The sequence below is a fragment of the Typopeltis vanoorti genome, chromosome 6 (genome assembly GCF_054136105.1).
Source record: "Typopeltis vanoorti isolate ZY-2024b chromosome 6, IOZ_Tvanoo_1.0, whole genome shotgun sequence".
Lineage (NCBI taxonomy): Eukaryota > Metazoa > Arthropoda > Arachnida > Uropygi > Thelyphonidae > Typopeltis > Typopeltis vanoorti.
Window position 1 is genome coordinate 149,041,313 of NC_143554.1, and position 25,800 is coordinate 149,067,112.

At 35.9% G+C, this 25,800-nt stretch overlaps 1 protein-coding gene across 1 annotated transcript; it reads left to right on the forward strand.

Moving 5' to 3' along the window:
• The first annotated feature begins 1,005 nt into the window (after positions 1 to 1,005).
• Positions 1,006 to 24,185, forward strand: LOC150106081 (BTB/POZ domain-containing protein 6-like). Its single transcript, XM_090393829.1, has 3 exons — positions 1,006 to 1,015; positions 21,043 to 21,271; positions 23,076 to 24,185. Exons 2-3 carry the CDS (start codon positions 21,045 to 21,047, stop codon positions 24,139 to 24,141), a joined length of 1,293 nt encoding a protein of 430 aa, XP_090249955.1. The 5' UTR covers positions 1,006 to 1,015; positions 21,043 to 21,044; the 3' UTR covers positions 24,142 to 24,185.
• The last annotated feature ends 1,615 nt before the right edge of the window (positions 24,186 to 25,800 follow it).

Sequence of the window (25,800 nt, forward strand, 5' to 3'; positions counted from 1 at the left end):
CAATAATATGGTAGAAGATTTGAATTACGATTACGGTGCCTTCTCTTATAATTCAACAGCTGATATAGCGATATCTTCTCTGATTTTTTGTTGAGAGAGAGAGAGAAAGGGATAAAACATGAGAAAAAGTTTATTAACACTTATTCGGAACACAAAAACTAAAAATACATTAATAAATAGGTAAAATAAAATTCAGTTAACACAAAATAGTTATAATATCCGACCAGATGCAATGCACTCCAAGATTTCTATAGAGTGAAATACCGAACTTGCTAGTGTTTTCAATTTTTTATTTTTATTTTTTCAGTATTTGACTTTTATTTTCCATTCTTTTATTTCTTATATTGGAACATTGTGCGTATGAAATAAAAAGTGACGTCATCCTGTACAGGACGAAGGGAATCAAAAGATAGAAACGATATCATAAAAATATGCCGATTAAAAACAAAATCACTGCAGACAGAAATCTGACTGACGAAACTTGAGGCCAGATATCTGTGACTAGATCATTCCAGTGACTGGTGTCACCGTGAAAAATTTTAAATATTCTTTCTGTATAAATTCAATAGTAGTTTAATATATTTATATTTGTAGATTAGGTATTTTACATTGATAATTATCAGCGAAGTGCTCCTTAGTATTTAATTAAAACAATACCATATTTTCATTACAAAATAATGTTCATCGTCAAAATAATACAGTATAACCGGTTTTTTATTAACTCAGTCCACAGACTTCTCAAAAACGTTTTTTTTTTTAAGTATTTCCTCCTCTTTGTGCGTCACACACATTGCACATATTTTTTTCTTCTCTCTTAAACTGAACAAACAGTGCTCCTTCTCTTGGAAACTAATGGCGCGAAACTGAAGACACGTAATTGAAACTGTCCAATCAGCAAACAGTTCCTTTATCTCTTTCCCGCTTCCTCTCTTGCATAAGTATGAAACTGCTATTTGCGTTAAAGCGATCTCGTTTGCTTGTAGCACTGACAGTATTATAAGCCATTTTGCATTAGGTAAGTTTATTAATTTAGATTTATTAATTAATATCAGAGATAATATGCTTTGAATATTTGCTTTCCCTGTTATGATAACGCAAAATGGTAAAGCTTGAAAGTAATAGAATGCACCTAAAATTTCAAAATTTTTAAGTATTTCCTCCTCTTTGGCGCCTTTACTATCCTTACGTCTGTGCACATCGCACACATTGCACATATGGCGGGCGCGCCCTTGAGACCATAATATGAGTATTTACCTTGCGTCCATTCGCCATAAAGCAGAACTCGAAATATGAAACATATTCGCTTCTCGTTTCGAGTTTGCTGTCGCTACACGTGAACCCTCTAAATCAAGTGCCGTATTTTTCTTACAGTTACGGTACGGTCGCTGTCGTGACAATGCAGCACGATCACACCGTATTTGCCGTACGTCAGGATATCAGAAGAGAGGGCGCTAGTGAGCCAAGCGCTGCGGACGCGATTTGAAGGGCTCCTGATTCAGATAAGTTTTACTAGGAATAATTAAGTATATATGCGTAATTGTTTGAGTGAGGGCGGCTATAAACGTACGCTACCGGTATTATTAGTGTGGGGGATTTTTCTTGCCTAAAGTAAATTACGAAATCGTTACTTAAGTATAAAGAGCTAATAAGCTTCATTTCGGCAATGAAAACATTACTTAAATTAAGGGGATATTAAATCCCACATAGTTTTAAAACCGAATAAGAAACTCAAAGATTGGAATCAGAGAGTTTCATGCCGAATATAGTAAAACTATAAAGTATCGGCGACACTAGCGTTAGCCAATGCAAGTGACCCTAGTACGTAGTACAATACCGGACGACTCGTTGCAAAGGTGGGGGAAGTTCAGATCGCTATTATTTTCCATAATGTAAAAACACATTTCCTAGGAAATGTATGCTGTTATTACATTATGGAGGGAGGTCACTACCCAGACCGGTTTCAGCCTTTTGTATAGGTGAAACGGGCTCTAAAAATAAGACGATCCCGAAAGATCGCCCAACTCTGCGTTGTTCCACTCAATGACAGGCTCACCCCGTCACCGAGAAGAACTTCTCAGTATTGACTCTACCCAGTGACTGACTCACCCCACCACCAAGAAGAGCCGTAAATCTCAGCGGTGGCCCTACTCAGAGACAGGCAAAAACCTATCCCCAAGTTTGGATTGAAAGTGATAGTGGTGGGAGAATGTGCAGAAAGTGTAAGCAAAGTGAGGAGTTGAAGTATGTGTCATGTTGTGAGAGAGGTATGGTTGAAGAAAGCCAGAATGTGAGTGAAAATAGTGGCTTGATAGGAAATTGCGATGTACAAGATTGCAATGAGAGCGGTGATCAAAGAAAGAGTGAAAGCAACCATACAGAGAGAGAAAATGGTTTAAATGATAAAAATAATGAGGATTTATTTCTAGGAAGTGAGATCGCTAGGTTGCGCGCAGTGATACAAAATGCGCAGCGGCAATTAGAGCACCTGCAAAACTCTCTCCAGAGTGATTCGGCTAACGTAAATAAACAAGTATTTGAAAGGAAAAATAAGCGTAAGCGTGGGAGAGTTTCTGAAATGAAAGAAAGAGTGTTGTATGGTGACTCGTTATTAAGAGGAGTGATAGATGGGAGTTTAACTAAATCTAATTTAAGGATGTAAATGAGAGTATTAGAGTGCAAAAACAGAGGGGGAAAGAATTGATAGTTGTGGCGGGTACGAATGAATCAAAAGGAGATAATTTTTTTATGAGAGAGGACTTCAAAGTATTGTTAAAGGTAGCGAAAGAAAAGAGTGACAGAGTTAGGATGGTGAGTCTGTTGCTGCGGTATGACAGAGAGGAGTTTGGAAGGAGGGCCATAATCGCAAATGACATCAGACGTGTGGAATGAGTTTGATGGGCGAAAGGATTTATACAAGATGGATGGCCTGCATGTGAATGGATTTGGTGTGTGGAGACAGGCAACAGTGTTGCTGAATGAAAATGGATGTGCAGAACCAGAGAAACTAGAACTACCAAGGAGGGGGGGGGGGAGTGGTTGTGCGAACATCAGTGTAACAGTTGAGTGTAAGAATGTATATGATGCACCCAAGCCAGTACTAAGGACAAAAAAACCGGAATCGGATAGTTAGAATAACGCATCAAGATATGGGTGGGACAGAGGAATCACTGCATTTCATGTATACTAATGACAGGAGTATTAGGAACAAGAAGAAAGAATTTTTGACCTTGATTGGCTCTTCCTGGCCACAGGTTATTGGCATTAGTGAAACATGGCTGACGGAAGATGATATAGTTAGTGGGATAGAATGTGTAGGTTATAGTGTGTTTAGGAGGGACAGAGAGAATAAAATTGGGGGAGGGGTGTTATTGATGATAGCTGATGAACTGCAGCCAAGGAGAATTGAAGTTGTGTCTTGGCAAGTATGACAAGCTTAGGAGATTGCTTGGATCAGCGCATGGCATGTACAACTGCAAGGGCTGGATGTCGATAGAGCATGAGAAGTGGTCAAGGAGCATTTGCAGGAAGTTATGGCTGATTGTATACCTAGGGTCCGAATAGTAAAACAAGTAGGGGTTAAATGGATGAATAACACCATTAAGCCTGAGCTGCAAAAAAGGAAACAACTGTGGAGGGAATTTAAAGAAAGGGGTGATCTGCAGGCACACGAACGATATAAAGTGCAGGCCAGAAGGGTAACGAGTGTGATAAAAAAAGCAAAAGCGGATTATGAAAGGAAACTAGCTGCAAGCTAAAGATAATCCCAAACAGTTCTTTCAATATGCTGCAAGCAAGGAAAAAACTGTACAGGGCAAAATGATTTTAAGGAATGGCGATGGTAAGGAGGTCACTGAATCAGTCGATATAGTGGAATTACTGAGCGAGCACTTTGCAAAAGTATACCATCCAGGTGGTGACATTGAAAAAATGAAGGAACCATTAGTTTATAAGGGAATTGTGATGAATGAAGTGGAGGTGAATAGTCTATTACAGAACCTTAATGTGAATACCTCTGTGAGATTGGATGGTATACCAGCACGGGTCTTGCGTGAAGTGGCTAAAGAATTATCAGTGCCCTTGACCATGTTGTTTAATCTGAGTGTCGGGTCTGGTTTAGTCCCGAAGGTGTGGAAAGAGGGGAAAATAGTTCCACTGCATAAAGAAGGAGCCAAGACTACTGTTGCAAATTACTGACCGATCAGCACATCAGGAGTCGTTGTCAAGGTCTTGGAGAAAGTAGTCAAAGGAAAAATACAGGAATGGATTGATGAAAATGAGATACTGTACGGGGGACAGCATGGCTTTGTGAAGGGTAGATCATGCCTCAGTAACTTGCTCAAGTTTTATAACATGGTGACGGCTGAACTGGATAAGGGTAATAGGTTTACAGTGATACTGCTGGACCTGGGCACATATGGGAATGGATATAGGATTGGTGAAATGGATAGGTGGGTGTTTGAGGGAGAGATATCAAAGAGTAGTTTATTCAGGAGTTGAGTCCAAAAGACGGCCTGTGACTAGTGGTCTGGCGCAGGGTTTTGTTCTTGGACCACTGCTGTTTAATTTGTTCATTAACGATATAGGGAAGGATCTAAGAGGAACAGTTCATTTGTTTGCTGATGATGCAAAGTTGGGCAGGGCAATAGTGAATGCAGAAGATGTCAAAATCTTGCAGGACGACTTGGATAGACTGGCGTTCTGGGCTAAGAAGAATGGATGTCAATTTAATGTGACAAAATGTAAGGTTATGCATTTTGGGGTGAAAAGATTAGCAGCAGTATACCACATTGGTGGAACTGTACTCCAGGAGATTGAAGCCAGGGACTTGGGAGTGTTGGTGGATAGGGAGATTAAGTTTAGGGGGTGCATTGCAAAAGTAGCTAAATCAGCTCATCAAAACTCACTTGGTTGTTGAAAAATACCTTGACGAGCAGAGACAAGCACGTTATTGTACCTTTGTACCGAGCTTTAATAAGACTGCATCTCGACTACTGTGCCCAGATTTGGTCATCTAGGTTCCTTCTTGATGGGGAGGAGGTGGAGAGGATCCAGAGGCAAGTGACTAAGATGATATCAGGTCTATGGAATGAATCATATGAGAATAGATTGAAGATTTGTGGGTTGCAGAAATTAGTTGATAGGCGGAAAAGGGAAGATATGGTTGAGACATTCAAATTGCTAAAGGGTTTCTATAGGATTAACTCAGAGGATATTTTTGAGATCAGGACTGGTGGCGGGAGAACTAGTGGACACCTATGAAAGCTGGGCATGCGTGTGGTTAGCAGCGGTGTTAGAGCTGGGTTCGTTACTTTTAGAGTGGTAAGTGAGTGGAATAAGCTGCCAGAGTCTGTTGTGGGTGCTAGGACGGTGAGTGAGTTAAAGGCAAGGTGTGATAGATACTGTGAGAATGTCGTATAGTTGTGAGGACATGATGTTTAGGGCCTCCCTCGATGAGTCTAAGGACTCCCTGGAGTCTCCCTTAATAATAATAATGTACATAAATTTCTAAATATAAAGTTTTAAATGGTCAGTAATTCATTATTCTGCTAATCAGACTTCAGTCACACCTCTCACTCCCTGAATAACAAGAGCAAGCATGAATTTCAAGACCAGCATTCGCTCCTGCAGAGAACCAACCAGGACTTCTGATGTAATATTCAGTTAGTACCTCATTGTACACCCTGTTAAGCATCTACCTGGATACTGAAGGAAAAAGGATGAGCTGAAATTGTATTCTTATTGGCATAAACAAAAATGATGAGAGAGCATGACAGATTCTCATGCCTGGTTAAATAAGGCTTGTTTTCTTTTTATCTGGGAATCAGGACGAATAACGCAAAGTCAATTACAGGAATAAATTCCAAAGACATCCCAACCCAACCACAAGCAGAGTCAAGATTGGTATTATCAACATAAGAAACATTAATGGAAAAGAAATAGAACTTGGAGAAGATTTGGATAAGTATCAGATCAGTGACAGGTGTGACTGAATTAAAGAAGACAAAAATGGGTGATAACTTTCTAAGCAACAAATAAAAAATGTTATATTCAGGCAATAACAATTAGGAAAAAGAAGGAATAGCTATAATATTCAACACTAAATACGAGAGTGATCTTGAATGACAGGTAACATCAAGTAGAGTGATGTGGGCAAACATCAGATGGACATCAAATCTTATTTGTGCCAATCGTCCCACAGAAAATTCTACTAAGGAAAACGTTGGGTGGGTTTTTTTTAGGCATTAGATAAGGCAGCTAACACAATGAAAAAGGAAAAGTTGGAGATCTAAACAGTAGACTAGGAAGTTACTACCAGACATAGAAATGATTTTGGACAATTTGGAGAAAAGATCAAAGCGAATAATAAATGCCTGCTGCATTTTGGTTCAAGAAGACTAGTAATAATTAACATCATATGCCAACATAAAGATATGCGAATTCACATTGACCGAAGATGCAAAAAATAAGAATGACTATGTTATAGTTGATAGTGATGTTTTCCCACTGGTTGTGGCACAAGATTATCAAAGTTGAGCAACTTTCAGAGGCAAACTTTAGACTAAAATACACAAGCATCATTCAATAAAAAATGAAAGAGTTTGAAAACAAGAAACAACTTGAGAACGGTGGCATTCCCTGAAGAAATCATTGATTGGTTCAGCCAGAGAAGAATGGGGTGAAGTTGCTTGTAAGAGAAAAATCAGAACTCAAAGTTGGACTAATGAACTTAAAGGTGCAGTCAACAAAAATAAGAAAGCTTATTGAAAGTTTCTAGCGAGTAAGTTGGCTTGTACTCTTAGAGAATACAGAAAAAAAAATGTAAATAAGCCAATCACTGTGTAATACTGGTTAAACAAAACATGTGAAGACTTCGGTAAGAACATAAAAAATAAATATAGGTTGTTATTAGTGCTGCTTAAAGATGTCTTTTTTTTTCATGTTTTAGTTAGTAATATTAGATTAAATCATAAGGGTACAAGATTGACTGAATTATTAAGTTTATAAGGAAACATTGTATTTTTTTTTGTTGTTGTTGTTTTGTTTGTTTGTTTAAATATGATATTGTAGGTCTGGCAGCAATGAATGATAGAATAATGCCACCAAAGATGTCGTCATTGTCAGGTGATTTGAATTTATGTTATTCTGTACAGTGCAGTGTGTGTGAGATGCATTTGTTGTGAAAATTAAAGGATTTATGAAGGAGATTGAAATGGTGAACACTCATCCCAGTTTCACTCTCACAAGTCGTCAAAAGAAGTACACATGCCATAAACACATCATCTGATAACAGAAATAGGAAACAAAAATCTTTTGCTTGTGCCACTGTCAACAGATAAAAATGTTACTTTTCTTTAATCAAAAGGGTTTTGGAAGATTGGCAGGATCTCCCGAAGTTTTTTTTTTTTAAAAACCCTACAGTCTGTTGATATTCTTGTGTTGGCTTCATGTTAGCAAGACTCAGAAAATCTGTGACCAAATTTGCTGGTGGAAATACCAATTATTGTAACACTTCAGAAAATACTCCTCTATTATATAGGTGGAATCTCATAATGGGTGCATCTTGATGCTCCAGATCATGTGTTCAGAGTTAAAGCTCAAGGAGTGACATCTTTGAATTGCATCCTGATATGTAGCGATGGTTGTTCTGGTTCAGGCTAAGAATATCCTGCTTTCTTTTAACATACTCAAACTTCCAACATCATGAGCTCCACGTCTTTAATCCACCAAGATGCTTTATTAACAATCCGGTAAAAGGGGTAGTTATAGTATTCAACCAAAAATATGAGGCTAATCTTCTTGAATGGCAGGCAATATCAAGTAGAGTGATGTGGGCAAATATCAGAATGGGGAAACGGAACAATAAGATATTTGTGCATGCCTACCTGTGGTCCCACGAAGATTCTACTAAAGAAGAAGTGGAGGGATTTTTTGAGGCTTTAGAGACAGCAACTGACGCAAAGAAAAAGGAAAAGTTGGTCCTTATTGGAAATCTAGATAGCTACATTAGGAAGTGATTGTGAGGCATACAAGTTTATTTTAGGAAAATTTGGAGAAAATAGGAACGCTAATAATAATGGCAAATACCTGTTGTTGGATTTCTGCTAATGACATGGAATTGTTATTACAAACATAATGTTCCATCATAAAAATTTGCACAAATTCACAAAGAGAGAAGAGAAAAGGAATAAGAAAAGTCTCATTGATTGTTATTGTGAATGGATGTTTTCTTACTGGCGCAGGATACCAGGTTGTACAGAGGATTTGAAATTGGAAGTGATCACCATTTATCTTGAGCAGGATAAATTTGAATTTCATATTGAAAAGAACATGTGAGAAAGTTTTAAAGCGAATAAAAGTTGAGCAGCTCTCAGATGTGAAATGCAGACTAAAATACACAAACATTATGCAACAAAAAATGAATATCCTCTCCTTTAACATACTCAGACTTTAAAAGGTTTGGTTCCTGTTTGAGAACAGTTACTTTTTGAAGAAAGATTAAGATAATTTAAAAGCATGAAATTACTGCTTTCCTTAGTGGAGGCCTAAAGTCGCTTGTAAAGATCCATTTTATGCTTTAGAGTAAAGTTTCAGATTATGTAAAAATTAGAATGATAATAACTTAGTACTAATAGTAATAGCCTATAGACTAACTGCCTTTCTTGGGTGAGGTACGCAAAAAAATTAAATGCATAAATAAAAGTCACTGTGAGCTACTAAGGGTGGTGAATTGGACATGAGTATATAACCAAACATAGAAAGGTGTGTTCGGGAAAAATATCACCTATTCTTTTAGAAATTAAATGTTTATGGTTGGAAGAAAGAAAGAATAAAGTATTGTTCAGGCAGTGGAAAGTATTGTAAAGAACGTTCAGGCAGTTATTCGAATGACTGACGAATTGTGCTCAATATGCGTCCTACCTTGCCATTGAAATGTTATTCCATTTTATCTGCCTTTAATGTAATTATCCACTTGTTTTCGGCTCGGCCAGCGTCAAAATGTCCCTATCGGCGACTTTTGGTACTAAATCTTTTTTTTTTGGCAGAAATCATCTCCCAAGCCTTCAAAAATCTCAATATAATATTTGGTCTCATTCCGTTTATTGGTTTTAGCTACAGATGCCTCCAAATTATTTTATGGGGTACCATCTATACATGGTGGACATAAAATAACTACTAATATTTGGTCTCCAACTGAAATTTCGTATAATCTATTCCTTAGTCCAAGCACAGTTCTAATATTCCAAACATTTACAACTGTGCTTGGACTAAGGAATATCTTTGAAAATTTGGGAGATGGAATACCCATAAAATTGAGTTATATCCGCACAGGTTAAAAATATCATTATTTATTCATTATGCAAAGAAACATCTTAAAAAAAATTCCTCGTTAACAAATTAATTATACGCATGTATGCGTCACTTTATTTAAAAAGAGTTCAGTTACTTAAATATAAAGAGCCAAAAGGCTTCATTTTGGCGATATAAACATTATTTAAATTAAGGGGATATTAAATCCCACATTGTTTTAAAACCGAATAAGAAACTCAAAGATTGGAATCAGAGAGTTTCATGCTGAATATAGTATAATAAACTATAAAAGTATCGGCGACTACTAGCGTGAGCTAATGTAAGTAGTCCAAGTACGTAGTACAAACTCGGGCAACTCGCAGCAAAGGTGGTAAAGTTCTGATCGCTATTCTTGGTATTTTCCATAATGTAAAAACACATTTCCTAGGAAATGTATGCTGTTATTACATTATGGTGGGAGGTCACTACCCAGACCGGTTTCAGCCTTTTGTATAGGTGAAACGGGCTCTAAAAATAAGACGATCCCGAAAGATCGCCCAACTCTGCGTTGTTCCACTCAATGACAGGCTCACCCCGTCACCGAGAAGAACTTCTCAGTATTGACTCTACCCAGTGACTGACTCACCCCACCACCAAGAAGAGCCGTAAATCTCAGCGGTGGCCCTACTCAGAGACAGGCAAAAACCTATCCCCAAGCAGAGCCTCTCCGAGCCAGCCTCCCACCGGTTTCAGTCTTATGTACAGGTGAAGCGGGCTCTAAGACGATCCCGAAAGATTGCCCAACTCAGAGTTGTTCCACTCGATGACTGGCTCACCCAGTCACCGAGAATAACTTCTCAGCATTGGCTCTACCCAGCAGCATTCTCACCTCACCACCAAGCAGAGCCATAATTTCAGTGGTGGCCCCACTCAGAGACAGGCAAAAACCTACCTCCAAGTGGAGCTTCTCAAAGCCAGATCCGCCCTGCACCGGTTTCCACCCTCATTGGGGTCTGATCAGTGAGTAGGTAGACCAAATTAATACCAAAGGGTATAACGAAAAGAACTTATATACTTTGCTATACGAGTTGTCAGAAATGTGCACCCATTAAGTTACTTAAATATAAAGAACCAATAGGCTTCATTTCGGCGATATAAACATTATTTAAATTAAGGGAATATTAAATCCCACATTGTTTTAAAACCGAATAAGAAACTCAAAGATTGGAATCAGAGAGTTTCATGCCGATTATAGTATGATAAACTATAAAAGTATCGGCGACTACTAGCGTGAGCTAATGCAAGTAGTCCAAGTACGTAGTACAAACTCGGTCTAAGGGGATATTAAATCACACATTGTTTTAAAACCGAATAAGAGACTCAAAGATTTTAATCAGAGAGTTTCATGCCGAATATAGTAAACTATAAAAGTATCGGTGACTACCTTTGCTGCGAGTTGCCCGAGTTCGTACTACGTACTTGGACTACTTGCATTAGCTCACGCTAGTAGTCGCCGATACTTTTATAGTTTACTGTATTCGGCATGAAACTCTCTGATTAAAATCTTTGAGTTTCTTATTCGGTTTTAAAACAATGTGGGATTTAATATCCCTTTTTAAATTATTTAAAACTATTTAAATAATGTTTATATCGCCGAAATGAAGTCTATTGGCTCTTTATATTATATCTAGGACTAAGATCTATGAAACTCATAGATCTTAGTCATAGTTCTTAGAGTTTCGCTTACTGGCAGATAAACATCAAAGGATTTGTATCCCTTTCATTATTATTAAGTTTGCCAGAAAAACAGCGTTTTGGCTTTCATTCTATGTTATAATATACAGGCACACCTTTATGGCATTCATATAGTGAAGGTATGTAAGTTGTTTTCACTTAAACCTTGTTGTATCTTCCAAGTCTACCTACTCACTGATGAGACCTCAAAAGAAGGTTGAAACCGGTGTGGGTAGTGACCTCTCCTCATAATGTAATTACAGTATTACATCCCCTAGGGGCTGTTTTTACATTATGAGAAAATATCAAGGATGAGACCTCAAAAAAGGTTGAAACCGGTGTGGGTAGTGACCTCTCCTCATAATGTAATTACAGTATTACATCCCCTAGGGGCTGTTTTTACATTATGAGAAAATATAAAGGATAGTGAGGGAGCTTGCTCCACCTTTGATACGAGTTGCCTTGGTGTTGTACTACCAAGTAGTTACTTACACTTGGATTTGCCGATAGTTTTTCGGTATATATGAAACTCATAGATCTTAGTCCTAGTTCTTAGAGTTTCGATTACTGGCAGATAAACATCAAAGGATTTGTATCCCCTTCATTATTATGTCTGCAAGATTTTAGTCATTGTTACATTGTTATTTATTCTAAAGGATGTTCGGTAAGAATTGACAACTATAAATATTTTGCTATTTGCTGTGTAATGATAGGCAGAATAATCACGAATGCAACTGAGGTGCAGAACATACAAAATGATTTGTATAGGCTGGATATGTAGGCATGAGAAAATGAACTTTGCTTCAATCGTAGTAAAGGTAATGAACTTTATTGTGAAGAGAGAACTAATGTCGTATTACATAGACGGATTATGCAAGAAGAAATGATCAAGGTAAGAATCTTGGCGCTTTAGTAGTTACGCAGTTGAAGTTTAGTAGTGGTCATATAGCAAAGTTTGAGAATGAAACTAAGATGTCAGTTGCAATGCCGAAGAGCACATTGATATGCAAGTGGAAGAAAGTCATCCAACGTGTTTACATAGCCTTTGAACGATATCATCTGGATACTCTATGCATGTAGTTGCCGAGGTGATCCAAGTATTGTGCATCCAAGAAGGTATAAAGGAGAGAGTTAAATATAATATCTGACTATGAACACAGGTGAAGAATTTGTGGACTACTAACGCTAGAAAACAGGTGAGGGAGGACGGGCTCATTTCATGCTTCCGAAACGGACACAGATAATATAGATGAAAGGAATTTTATCATTTTATGAGACAGAGAGGGCATCCATGGAAATTAGGAATGAATGCATTCCAGAATGGATTACAGCTGGATTTTTCTCTCAGAGATTAGTGCGTGTTGACATGAATTGCTTTTAGACGGGGGGGGGGGAGTGCAAGTATCATGGATGAATCCGAGAAAATCTATGAGTGATGATGTCAAAGGAAAGTACCTTCATTCACGAGTCCCTCCTTTCCTGGAAATCTCTTGAAATCATAATAATAATATACCAATAATTAGCAGTTATTTGGGATTATTTCTACTTCAGAATAAACTATACCATAATTATGTTAATTCCAGACCAATATCTGGATAAAAAAGGAGGCAACACTGATTGAGTTGTGATACCATACAGATGAAAATCCCTCATGTAGCTTTTTCACATCACGGAGGAGATTCTAAAACACGTTTATCCATCGAGAGGACATCATCGTTGCTCGTTGAAAGTTTATTTTTCACTTGGTTAGAGTATAATAAATTTAGTTTAATCCTTTATCCAAGTGTGAGCAAACAAAGTTTGCGCCTGAAAGTATCTTCAGGACTGAGGTAAGGTGGTACACACCAGGGCAACTCGTTGCAAAGGTGGAGCAAGATACCAACACTCCTGTCTCAGTATCTCCTATAAAGCAAAACACATCTCCTTGCGGATATGTCTAATGTTCTGCATTAAGGGAAGAGCCACTACCCAGACTAGTTTCGACCTTTATTGAGGTCTCTTCAGTGGTGTGTACCACCTTACCTCAGTCTTGAAGATACTTTCAGGCGCAAACTTTGTTTGCTCACACTTGGATAAAGGATTAAACTAAATTTATTATACTCTAACCAAGTGAAAAATAAACTTACAACATCTTTCTCTAAATCCAGAGTAATTTATTAAAAATGGGTGGCACACCATTTGGCAACTCCTACAGGTAGAGATGACCAGCGAATGCTTCTGCCTGGTATCTCAGCTTGGGCCTGGCTCCCACTGAAGAGACCTCAATAAAGGTCGAAACTAGTCTGGGTAGTGGCCCTTCCCTTAATGCAGAACATTAGACATATCCGCAAGGAGATGTGTTTTGCATTATAGGAGATACTAAGACAGGAGTGTTGGTAGCTTGCTCCACCTTTGCAACGAGTTGCCCTGGTGTGTACCACCTTACCTCAGTCCTGAAGATACTTTCAGGCGCAAACTTTGTTTACTCACACTTGGATAAAGGATTAAACTAAATTTATTATTATCATCGTTGCTCGTTGCATTACGAACGTTCTATATGTTAAAATCCATCATAGACATTTAGTTAGTATACTGTATAAAGTCAAGTAGTTAAGGCATCACTTTGTCGAGATGTAGATAAGATAAGGAGAAGTGATGTGATTGGCTGATTAGATAAGTGACGTCATTCTTTCAGTTAGAGTATGGGATTTCCCTGGGGAAATCCATTCAGGTGGATACTAGGTAATTGTTCGAGTATGGAATTTTGGGTGATGGTCCGAGCCCAGTTGCCAATGACGTCACGTTGTGTTTTTTTGGTTCGAGCATTGAATTCTGAGTAATATTCTATGTGGAATTCTTGAATGTGCTACCATCTGTCAGTGACGTGAGGTGAGCCTTTGGTTCGAGTGTGGCATTATGGGTAATGATTAGAGATTGGAATTCTGGGAGGATATTTGATCACGTGTTATGGTCTTTGGCTCGATTGTGGAACTATGGAAGAATATTTGTCTATAGATGGCAACACTATGATTTTCCAATATGAGTGCATGGAATTTCATTCCTAATATTTGACTATGGGAATTTTTAGTTTAGAGTCAAGCGATGGCACCAGCATTTTTTTTTATTTACGCTCATGTTTTCTTGTCATTATGTACCAATTAGACATTTTCTAAAATAATTAACTACTGGATATCAGTGGTGTTCCCCACCTCACCCACAAACACAAATTTTTTCCCCATTTCTTGCATTAATTCCAATGTAGTGTGAACAGATGGCAGTAGGAATTTGGTATTTTAAATGTGTATTATTTTATCCCTAATTTTGACTATAGGAATTTTTAGTTTAGTGACAAAAGAATGTCATCATGAACAGACAAAGATCACAATGAGGTTCCTTCCCTCACCATTTACCCTACTCCTATTTGGCCCTTAGTGACAGAATTGTATTAAGGGATAAAGTTATGAATTAATATATATCAACTTCTGAATAAAATAAGTGAGTAAAAATCTTAAATGTATTTATTCACTCAGTTATGTGGATATTAGTTAGTGACGTCATTTATCTCAAACTGATAACCGATTCTGCAAACAGTGGCATCAAAAGTGACGCCACTTATCTCCCCTTTACTAAGCGGAAATCTTCTGGAAGCAGCGTTGGGTGGGGTCATTTCAGGGAATGGTGAGATCACCCTCTCGACTACCCCTTTACCCTCCTCCACTTAATCCTGTTTGGTTCCTCTGCTTATTACAAGCTGGTGATAACAGTAAAAATGGAACAGAAGGAGTAAGCAATCATATGAAGTTGTACATTAATTATATCTACGACAATTTATCACATAATTATTCCATACAGCAGACGCTATGACTGTTAATCAAACAGCTGCAAAATGTAAAAAAAAACACCTAGAAATTGATTAATTAAGTCTCATTTCCTATGAACTTTCTTTTTTTCCCCATCCCAATAATTTATGACACCTAAGTGACAGAACTAGACATTCAAAACATCAAAATGCTTTAAGAGCAAGTAATATTAGGAATTATCGATCTTATTTTCAAAAATAAAGAGAAGACACATTTCTTCTTTTTTTTTTAAACACAGTTGTACATGATAAAAGTTTAAAATCATGTGGCTGCCCGTCAAAACTTATTTCAAAACTTTACGACCCTTAGTATTCCACACGCAGAACAAACAAACAAACAAAAAAAAAAACAAAGGTAATAGCTAATAAAGTAATTGTGGCTTTTTTTAAATAGATAAAGTTCAAAATGAATTATATAGTGATAATTTTGTTACTATATCTGTAGATGTCTCAAACAGACTAGAATATTTGTTCAACAGTTTGGAATTAAAGTACGACTAAGAATTAAAGCAGATATTTTAACCCAACATTTGACGGAAAGAATTAAAAAATTTGTAATAGAAAATAAAAATAATAATGTAAGATAACACAAATACAAATTTTGGGGAATGAGAAAAGAGGGAAATTAATGTTCGTACAAAGTAAACAAGAAACAGCTCCTGACTTTACACATTTTTACAGTAAGAGTAGAAAACCAAAACAAATTTGCAAGTTTGAAAACATTGAGTACAAAATGTTTTGTCACATAGCATTACGAGATGTTTAAGTCTTATTTGATTTGGGGAGAATGAAATGAAATCTTATTTTCTTTCACAGTGTGAAATTTCTTGCCACTAAGCCGGAACTTTTTTTGAAAATCCACTCTGAATTATTGGTCTTATTTGTTCATGCCAACCTTCAAATATTTCAAGAAGCTGTTAACTTTAAAAAAAAAAATTAAATTTCAGCTACAGAAGTAGATTTGGAGCACAAGGAATCGAAGGTAAAATGAATATCCAGAAGGGACAAGTTCATCCCCACAGTTTTGCAAGCAAAAGCAGTTTCTCTGGGTCTGCGAAGAAGACATAAAAAGTAGATTTTGAAAAGCATATTTTTAATTTTTATGAGAAATGTATCTCGTATTAAGAATTGTGGGAAACAGGCTTAAAGCTACAGAGCAGTTTTCATGAATACAATGAAGTCAGCATTTTAAGCTTCAGTGGCCAGACGTTGATGCATCTTCAGAATATGTTAATTCCATATCTCCTTCCGAAAAATCAATTTTTGAAATAGACAATCTTTTTGTTGCTACTGCAAGATTTAAAAATAAAATAGAGAAAAACAAGCAATCAAATTGAAAAAAATATAGAAGCATATCAAAAGGTCACATTAAGTGATGCAAATTTATGGGTTGCTGTATTCAAAATGATGAAAATATGGGTGTGAATGTCAAAACTTTGAAACGCTGAAGTTGTGTTCAACAGCATCAGTTGAGAGTTTTTTCTCTGAACAATGTTTGGTCTGCTGATCGAAAATGACTTTTAACTGAAAACACTTAATCTCCTTCAAATAAAAGTGATATGATTTGTTCAGATTTCTCTGCACCTGATAAAAATGACACTTTTTTTTTTAAAGAATGTTCATTCCTCTGAAAAATATGAATGGTACAGTTAAAATGAAAAGATATTTATTTGAAGGTAAACATTTCATTTTCTTATATATATATATGTGTGTGTGTGTGTGTGTGTGTGTGTGTGTGTGTGTGTATATATGTTAAAGATACCAAGTAATTTTATAACCTTGGTTTTAATATTTTCCCAAGTAAGCAAACAGACAAGTAAGTCAAATTTGCGCCTGAACGTGGTTCAAGACTTGTGGTAGTGCAACACTAAGGCAACTCGTGGTAGAAGTGGATCAAGCTCCGTTCACTATCGTTATTATTTCCCATAGATGTAAAACACATCTCTTAGGAGATATATGATGCTATACATTATAGGTGGGGGTCACTACCCATACCGGTTTCGACCTTTTAGGCTGGCTACTGGTTCGTGGGGTGCTGCATACTACTGTAGATACGAGTGTCGTAATGGATTGCTTCATCATCTGTCGGTAACGTCCGATGTTGGTTTGTTTTATTGGGGTATCTCAACTAGTGTATCCAAAAATGGTAAAGACCTGTTTTTTTCTAATTCAACAGTGAATTTAATTCGAGAATGAATGTTGTTCAGTTAGGTAACGAAATCTTCTAATTGGGTAGTAATTTAGAGCCAGATGATAAAAATATCGTCAACATATCTTCCACAAAATTTTGGTTGTGTTCCTTGAAACAAAATAGCAAACTTTCTCAAATATTAGCCGTTACGTTAGTTTTAAAAAACTGAATCTAATTTCCTATAGTATTTAGAATGTTAAAATTGTGTGGGGAGTGACCCCCCCCACCCATAATGTATAACATCATACATCTCCTAGGAGATGAGTTTTACATATATGGGAAATACCAAGGATAGTGAACAGAGCTTGATCCACCTCTACCACGAGTTGCCTTGGTGTTGCACTACCATAAGTCTTGAACCACGTTCAGGTGCAAACTTGACTTACTTGTCTGTTTGCTTACTTGGAAAAAATGATTAAAACCAAGGTTATAAAATTACTTGGTGTCGTTAACATATATATTAGTGCCAACTGTTCACACTACAGTGTGAATTTAACAAAACAGGATAATGGTGACTTCTTTACTTCCAATCCCTTGTGTGTCTCATTTCCTATTAGTCAACACTTACTAATGCAAAAGAAAAATACAGGAGTCTAAAGTACAATCTTTGGAAGTTGTAACAGAGGAACTAAGTTGAAAATTATAGTACCAGACCTAATATTCAGTTGAAATGATTTTGTGCTAATATTAATGCTCAAAATATATGTATTCTTTGTTTCTAAAAAAATAAAAATGTACGCATCAATTTTACTACAAAAATAATTTCCTGGACAGGGGCCAGAGATGAAAAGCTTTGCTCCTGGATGATGTCACGCAGTCTGATAACATCAGTTCAATGTCACTTCAACAAGCATGGGAAAACATATTCGTGAGTCATCTGTGCAAATGTTCCGTTTTGAAGGAAAGGATTAGGATAAACAATCCTATTAGGGAAAGACTCGACTGAATGTTTTCAGTTACTGCAATTTGTTCAGTCAGTGCAGAAATCGTCTTGTATTGTGGTGTTTTGTGTGTCTAGTAAAGTAAAATAATGGGTGATCCCCAAAAGCCTATGAAATTTTCTTTCTTCATGAAAATAGAGACAAAATATTTCACATAGCTCTAAAAGGATGGAAACCGATTATTATTTTGGAAGATACATATATTCTGATGTGTTTATCGAGAAGCACATGGGAAAGATTATGCCGCCAGTGGAGTGATATCCTAGAATATTTGCAAAGGGCAGAGTATGAATTGGACATAACAGACTGCAATATTCTCACGTTCCAAGATGGTGAACTAATCATCGAGGAAACAGGAGATGGTGTGAGTAAAATTTTCTCTATTAGCTGCGAAGAAGTGGAGCGATTTTCACACAAAATATATCACATTGATAATAATTTATTATTTTTGGAAACTGAATTACCTGCTATTCGTCTGATGGGAAGAATAATAGAGGCTCCTCTGAACTGTTCGATGGTTAAATTAGACTTTCAAGACTTTATTCAATTCGATAAAGATTCTTTATTTTGGGACATTTACGAACACTATACAAAGACTGCTTGTGGATATCTGTTGACAAAGGAATATATAGAAATAATAAACATGCATGGTGTTGTTTCGAGACACACACTATATCAAATGTGTGGAGCTATGATATCCGATCTTAAGATTCTTTTGCGTGACCAGCTATTTTGATGTACTGTAACCAAAAAAAAAAAAAAAACAGTGGGTAACGAACATTTTTTTTTATTATTATTAAACTCATTTGAAAATGTTAAAAGTGTAAACTGAAACTTGTGAAATGTTTGTGGATAATTACATGCTTCGAATTATTCTCTGTGAATATAGTTGTAAATAATATTTCAGGAAAAAAAATGCAATTGTAAACCTAAATGATCAAAGTTTGGTGTCATTGGATGTTTTCCATATTTAAATTACACTACAGTGAAATGTTTACTCACTTATTCTGTTTACAGGTTGATATATAAATCCCATAATTTTATACCTTAATGCAATTCTGTTTAATTATGGTAAAAAATTTAATGAGGAAAAAGTAATGAAGTTTTAAGATTCAGAAAATGGAAATTATGCGAAGAATGTTCGTGTATAATTGGTGACAAAGGAATCATTAACACAGATCAAACTATTGATTGAGTTATATATGTACAAAAATTATTAGAAACATAATTACTTAATTATTCATGCAAAAAATATCCAAGATTTTTACTCACATACAATTCTGTCATTAATAACCAAATAGGAGTAGAGTAAATGGTGGGGGATGGAACTCACTGTCAAATCCTCTCTGTTCGGGATGACATTGTCTTGACACTAAATTAAAAAATTCTAAGTAAAAATTAGGGATGAAATATCAGCACAATTAAAATATCAAATTCGTATTGCTATCTGTTAACACTACATTGAAATTAATGTAGGAAACGGGAAAAAATGAGTGTATGTGTATGATTGTGTGGGTTGGGGGGGGGACACTGATATCCAGTAGTTAATTATTTTAGAAAATGTATAACTGGTACCTAACAAAAAGGAAACGTGAATATGAAGAAAAAGAAACAATGCTGGCATTGTTTCTTTTGACTGTAATCCATCTCTTGACTATAAACATGACATGAGAGCCATCTCTTGACTGTAAGCGTGATATGATAGCCATCACTTGAGTGTAAACTAAAAATTCTCATAGACAATATTAGGAATGAAATACCATACATATTGGAAAATCGTGCTGCCCTATAGACAAATATTCTTCCATAGTTCCGCAATCGAGCCAAAGACCCTAACACTTGACCAAATATCCTCCCAGAATTCCAATTTCTACTCATTACTCATAATGTTACTCGAACCAAAGGCTAATCCCACATCACTTACAGATGGCGCACATCCCAGAACTCCACACTCTGACCATTACCCAGAATTCCACACTCGAAACAAAACACACGTGATGTCAGAGCCGGATGAGTCTTCAGGGAAATTCCAAGGATTCCATACTCTAAACATCATCAGCTCAATGACATCACTTATCTCTAACCATCACCCAGAATTAAATACGTGGACAATTAAATAGAATTCCATACTCGAACCAAAAGAATGACATCACTGATCTAATCGGCCAATGACGTCACTCCTTATCTTGTGTACATCTTGATTTTGTTCAAAGTGATCCCTTAATTACTAAGTTATATTTCTTGCACATTAAATACATTACTGAATCCTTTATTACCCTGGCTGCAAACTGTATCAGAAGCTGAAAAATTATTGTCTGAACATTGGGTTGAATATTTACAAGATTGTAAACATTGAAATTTGAATGGCGTGCAATTTGAATACAGTCACCAGGATTAATTGCCCCTCGTCATAGATATAAAACTATGCTGTTAAGGTTGGTAAGAGGACAATGTTTGCTTTTATTTGTAACGTTAGGCAAAAGTAACTTATTGGGGGAGAATGTTTATATGATGTTATATGTTAAATGAAACAAAACACTGTGAGTGGAACATAAAACAATAATATCAAGAATGAGAAAATATTCCACACGTTGTTTACAATGCAAGCAAGCCTTATTACGAAATTCTTCACTTTTCAAGAAAATTCTCGTAATTACATAACATTAAATTTAAATAAACAGTCCTTTTCAAAATCCGAATGTACATTTTAATTTCTTGATTTACTAAGTTCATAATGTTTGTTGAAGAAATAATGGAATTTAAGCATCTAAGTATAGAAACTGTGTGGTCGAAGGTTTCTTCTATTTTAGATTCACATGAAACTAAAAGATCTGGAGATATATGTAAATCTATTGGCCATATCATTGCAAAAGATTGTATTTTAAAATCTTTAGTCTAACTGGTCATAATGTTCCAACAGCATTCTATAAGAACGTTAATTATATATATGAATATATAATTAACTTAACATAAATTATAAATAACATAAATTTATTAAAAATTACAAAAGTCAGTTCTTAATAATTCATTCTATTTTTCCCTTCAGTTAGCCATGGAAACAGTGAAAGGAAGGCTTCTGTCCTTGTTGAAAGATCCCCTCTATACTGATGTAACATTCATAGTTGGTGAAGGTGAACGGAAAGCAATAGCAGAAGTCCATAAGTTGCTGCTTGCCATTGCCAGTCCAGTGTTTGCTGCAATGCTATACGGACCTTTAAAGGAAAACGGAGAGATACAGATTCCTGACGTCACTCCTGAGGCATTTCAGATTATGCTAACGTAAGTCGTTTTCCATTGGTGTTTTCGAATAATAATATTGATCTGTGTATCACTTAACCTTCTTTAAAATGAAAGAAATAATACGTATTAAATTTTTGAGTTACTGGTTGAAACAAAGAGCTCTTGATATGCTATGTCCATCGCAGTCAACTAAACTCAGTGTTCGACTAGACATTCTTGTGTTGATATTTCAACCTGTCATCCGAAGAATGCAGGAACACCTATCCTACAAACCGAGATTAGAAAAATCTGAGAAATTTTGTCTAGAATTGATACTAACAGAGATATCGTATGGTCTGAAACACGCTTACTACCTGATTGCAACCGTAATTTAAATACTTATTTAAAGGAGACCGCCGAAGGCTTACTTCACTGGGGAAAATTGAATCTTAAAGACTGCCTCCCCCTATCTAAGATATGAAACACTTATTCTCACCAACATCATTTACATTTTTCAATCATAATGCAATGTTTCGTCTGTAATCCATTTGCGTTGTTGTATGCGAAAATAATCCAATATTCACGTATTATTAGGCATCAAGTTGCTTGGTGAATAATTGGTTATTAAATATATCATTCCCTCTTTTCTATATGTATTATTAATTTGTTAAATATTACAACGAAATTGTCGTAAAACAACAATGATAACTGTGCACGAACGTATTCCAAATAAGCAAACCAAATTAACTGAATAATATAGGGAGTTGAGGTTTAGGGGCTCATCGCAAAAGAGGTTAAATCAGCCCATCAAATCACTTGGTTACTGAAGAATACTTTGAAGAACAGAGACAAACAGGTTATTGTTCCTCTGTATCGAGCCTTGATAAGACCCCATCTAGACTACTGTGCCCAGATATGGGCGCCAGGGTTTCTTCTTGATGGGGAGGAGGTGGAGAGGATCCAGAGACGAGTGACCAAGATGATAGCAGGTCTATGGAATGAACGTTATGAGAACAGGTTGTGGGTTGCAGAAATTGGTTCATAGGCGGAAAAGGGGTGATATCATTGAGACATTCAAATAACTGAAGGGTTTCTATAAGATTAATTCAGAAGATATTTTCGAGAATAGGACTGGTGGTAGGAGGACTAGGGGGCCATACATGGAAGCTGGGCAAGAGTGTGGTTACAAGGGTGTTAGAATTAGATTTTTTACTTGGACAGTGGTGAATGAGTGGAATAAGCTGCCAGAGTCTGTTGTGGGTTCCATGACTGTGAATGTGTTCAAAACAAAGTAGGTTAGATACTGTGTGAATGTCGAATAGTTGTTCTTGACATTATGTTAGGGCCTCCCTCGATGAGTTATCGGCTCCTTGGAGTTGCCCGTAATAATAATAATTATGCTCATCAGTATAATCAGCTGCTCTAACTCTCGCGATCATTTCAGATGTTAAGATATCAGATAAACATTTCGTCCTTTGCGTGTCACTCAGTGGAATGCACAGTAAAATGACTGGGATTCATACAAACATAACTAGTGCTGCGTAGAGTAATTTTCATACGTTCTTCTCTTGCTGTAGGATTTAGTTTTTGGCGAGTGGGCTGGTAAGTCATCTTAGTGAAAGATGACCTACCTACCAATTTGTCATCTTAGTGAAAAGCTGTCTAACTCGCTTTCGGTAGAAAAATATGTGCTCTCGGTCCATTGAACAGATTCGAATCTAGTTGACGCTATCGCTGCAATCTGAACTTGGAAACTTTTCAATACTCGTTCAGTAATTAGAACACTTAATCTCATATTAGTACATTGCTGTACATTTGATATTTGCATTCTGATTTCTAATCCTTAAAAATTAATTATTTTCAGATATCTGTACACAGATGAAATTTCAATTCCGTCAATAGATACAGCGATAGAAGTTTATTTTGTAGGGGAAAAATACCAAATTCCATTTCTTAAGAAGAAAAGCAAAGAATTTATATTGGAACATACGACATCCGAGACAGGTCGTGTGTGTAAAGTTTACGAATTTGCCAAGCTGATGAGTCTCTCTAATCTGATATATAAATGTCTCGACATCATTGACAGACACACAGAAGCCATTCTTAAGTCATCGGATTTTTTGGAGTGTGAGAAAGACACTGTGGAGAAGATTGTGCGTAGACAAACATTAACGTTGAAATCAGAATATCGTCTGTTTGAGGGAGTGCGTAATTGGGGTGTTAATTATCTCGCTAAAGCAGCAGAAGAAGAAGAAACAAAAGAAAATTTAAAAAGCGTGCTAGATCCTCTTTTGAAATGGATATCGTTTTCTCTTATGTCATCGAACGAACTCATTAATGTGACCAAAACAAAATTGCTCACATTTGAAGAGATTGGACCGCTCTTATGCCGAAGTATAAAGAGTAACAGAACCTTAAAATGTTGTCAGGCCATTGGCTGCAACTGTATGAGATCATATTCTTCATATTTATTTTGTCGTGTTACAATATTTGAGTTAAATAAACGTTCATCAAATTCTGATGTTCCGAAAGACATAAATTGTCCTTTATCAACTGACAATAAGATCTCTTTCATGATAGAAATTCTAGAAAACTCAATTCTGCTATTGGAGCCATTTATAAATGTTCAGGTTGAAGATAATGGTAAAATGTATTACAATGAGAAATCTTGTATAAAGTCGCTCTCTTCTTTTGAGGTCAAGGAAACTTTGTATGAAAATGATCCTAATAAAAACAGTCGCACGCCACTTTATGTGAATCCAGGAGAAAAACTACAAGCGACTGCAATATTTAATCACTCATTTAAGAAATATACAAATGAATCGATTCCTGAAAAGCAATGTTTTGATAATCCACAATTTACGTTAATTGTACAACCAGAAAGTAAGTTCATGGTGACATCTCTTACATTTATCATTTATGTGAAATAATGATACCTTGTATTTATTCTGAAAAAAGCTAATAAATTCATATTATCATTATATTGAAATTGAAGTTTTTGAGCAATTTTTACCTCTAAAATGAATTGATGATTTGTCATTTGCTCTTTATATAGTTGCCTTCAAAACACACCATGTAAAAACGAATGTAGTTACTTAATTTAGAGTCGTTCAGCTTAAACTACTTTCTTTTGTCAAAATTTTAGTCTTTATATCAACCTAAACATCAAGTAATAAGTTTTATTAGAAATATTCAACATTCGTGATCATGGGGGGATTCGAAGTGTGAAAAGCAAGAACTGATACACTAAAAAGTCGTCCATCAAGGCCCACATTATGCTAATATGATTGCTGCCTGTTTATTCTCCCCGCAACCTTTCTAGTGCCATATTGCTAGTTCTTCAGAGCGACTGCATTAGATCTCATTATAATCGCTGACTACAAGCTATCCTGGACAAATCTCGAGTTAGTTGTCTCTGGAACAGGAATATTTGGTTTATTCTCACTGAAAGGTGCGTTTTAAATCCATATTACTGATGACTCTAATATTCAAAATATTGCAAGATCTGTATGTGTTAGGTTTTTTTTTGTTTTTTTTTCAAGATACTTTTATATTTAGATATGGTAGAAATTGTTGTACTCACATTAAATATGCACCTGAAGAATTACAGAAACAAAAGGAACGTCTATAGAAGAGTAAGTTATTAATCTCCTGATGTATTAGGGAGAGTCGTTTCTGTTAGAAAGAACAACAAAAATCTGATCTTTTATTCCCAAGGGAGGAAGCCGAAACGGATTTAGTACTAAACTTTCAAGAGTGATGGCAAGTCACTCTTCTTTCTTAATCTGTGATAGCTGGCCCAAGATTATCATTGATTTAAACGCATTGGGGAGTGAGTATGGTCACAATACATAACATCCCTAGTTTCTGGGAAGGAGAAACCTATTTATCCCTGCCAGATATCGACTAATTTGAGAATCGATCGAAAAATTGCAGTGTTCGAAAAAAAAATTTTTTTTCTCTACTATAAATCATATTTTAGATGTGTTTTGTTCATATCTCAATGTTGTGACAATGAACATTTCCAGTAAGTTTTATTATAAAAAACTTTTCGACAAAATATTTCTAATTGAATTACGTGAAAAAAAATTATTCAACTGAAAGAAATAATAATGAAAGAAGTAAGGAACCAATAGAAGAATAAGAGAAGTACCAACTCAGTATCATCCAATTCGCTGTTATTGGTCCTAAGATGATCAGAACCGTAAAATTCTTCCCCATGAAAACATGCATTTTGCAGTTACAATAATTGGATAAACACAAAAATAATATTAAAAAAATAATATTTTAAAATGTTTAGAAAAGTTTTGGAAAATTGCGGAGGAAGAAAGGCTAGTTATCAAAGTAAGCATTGTCTGCAATTCATTCAGTGGGCGGCTAACTACTGGATTAAACTTCAGCTCAACATCACCGATGTTCATGATTGGCAGCATCAACATAAGAAGAATCAACGACAAAAAAAATGGAACTAGCAGGTGAAAAAAAATTGCTCACTACCAGATTGACATAATAGATGTTATGAAAATACAACAAAATAAAATTAAATTAAACAACAAATGGAAGATATTTATGCAGGCAATAACGATCAG

Excerpts from the sequence above, each read along its gene's own strand:
- LOC150106081 (XM_090393829.1), top strand. The coding sequence starts at position 21,045 with ATGGAAACAGTGAAAGGAAGGCTTCTGTCCTTGTTGAAAGATCCCCTC. Across the intron at positions 21,272-23,075 it reads GCATTTCAGATTATGCTAAC|ATATCTGTACACAGATGAAA; the intron begins GTAAGTCGTTTT and ends AATTATTTTCAG.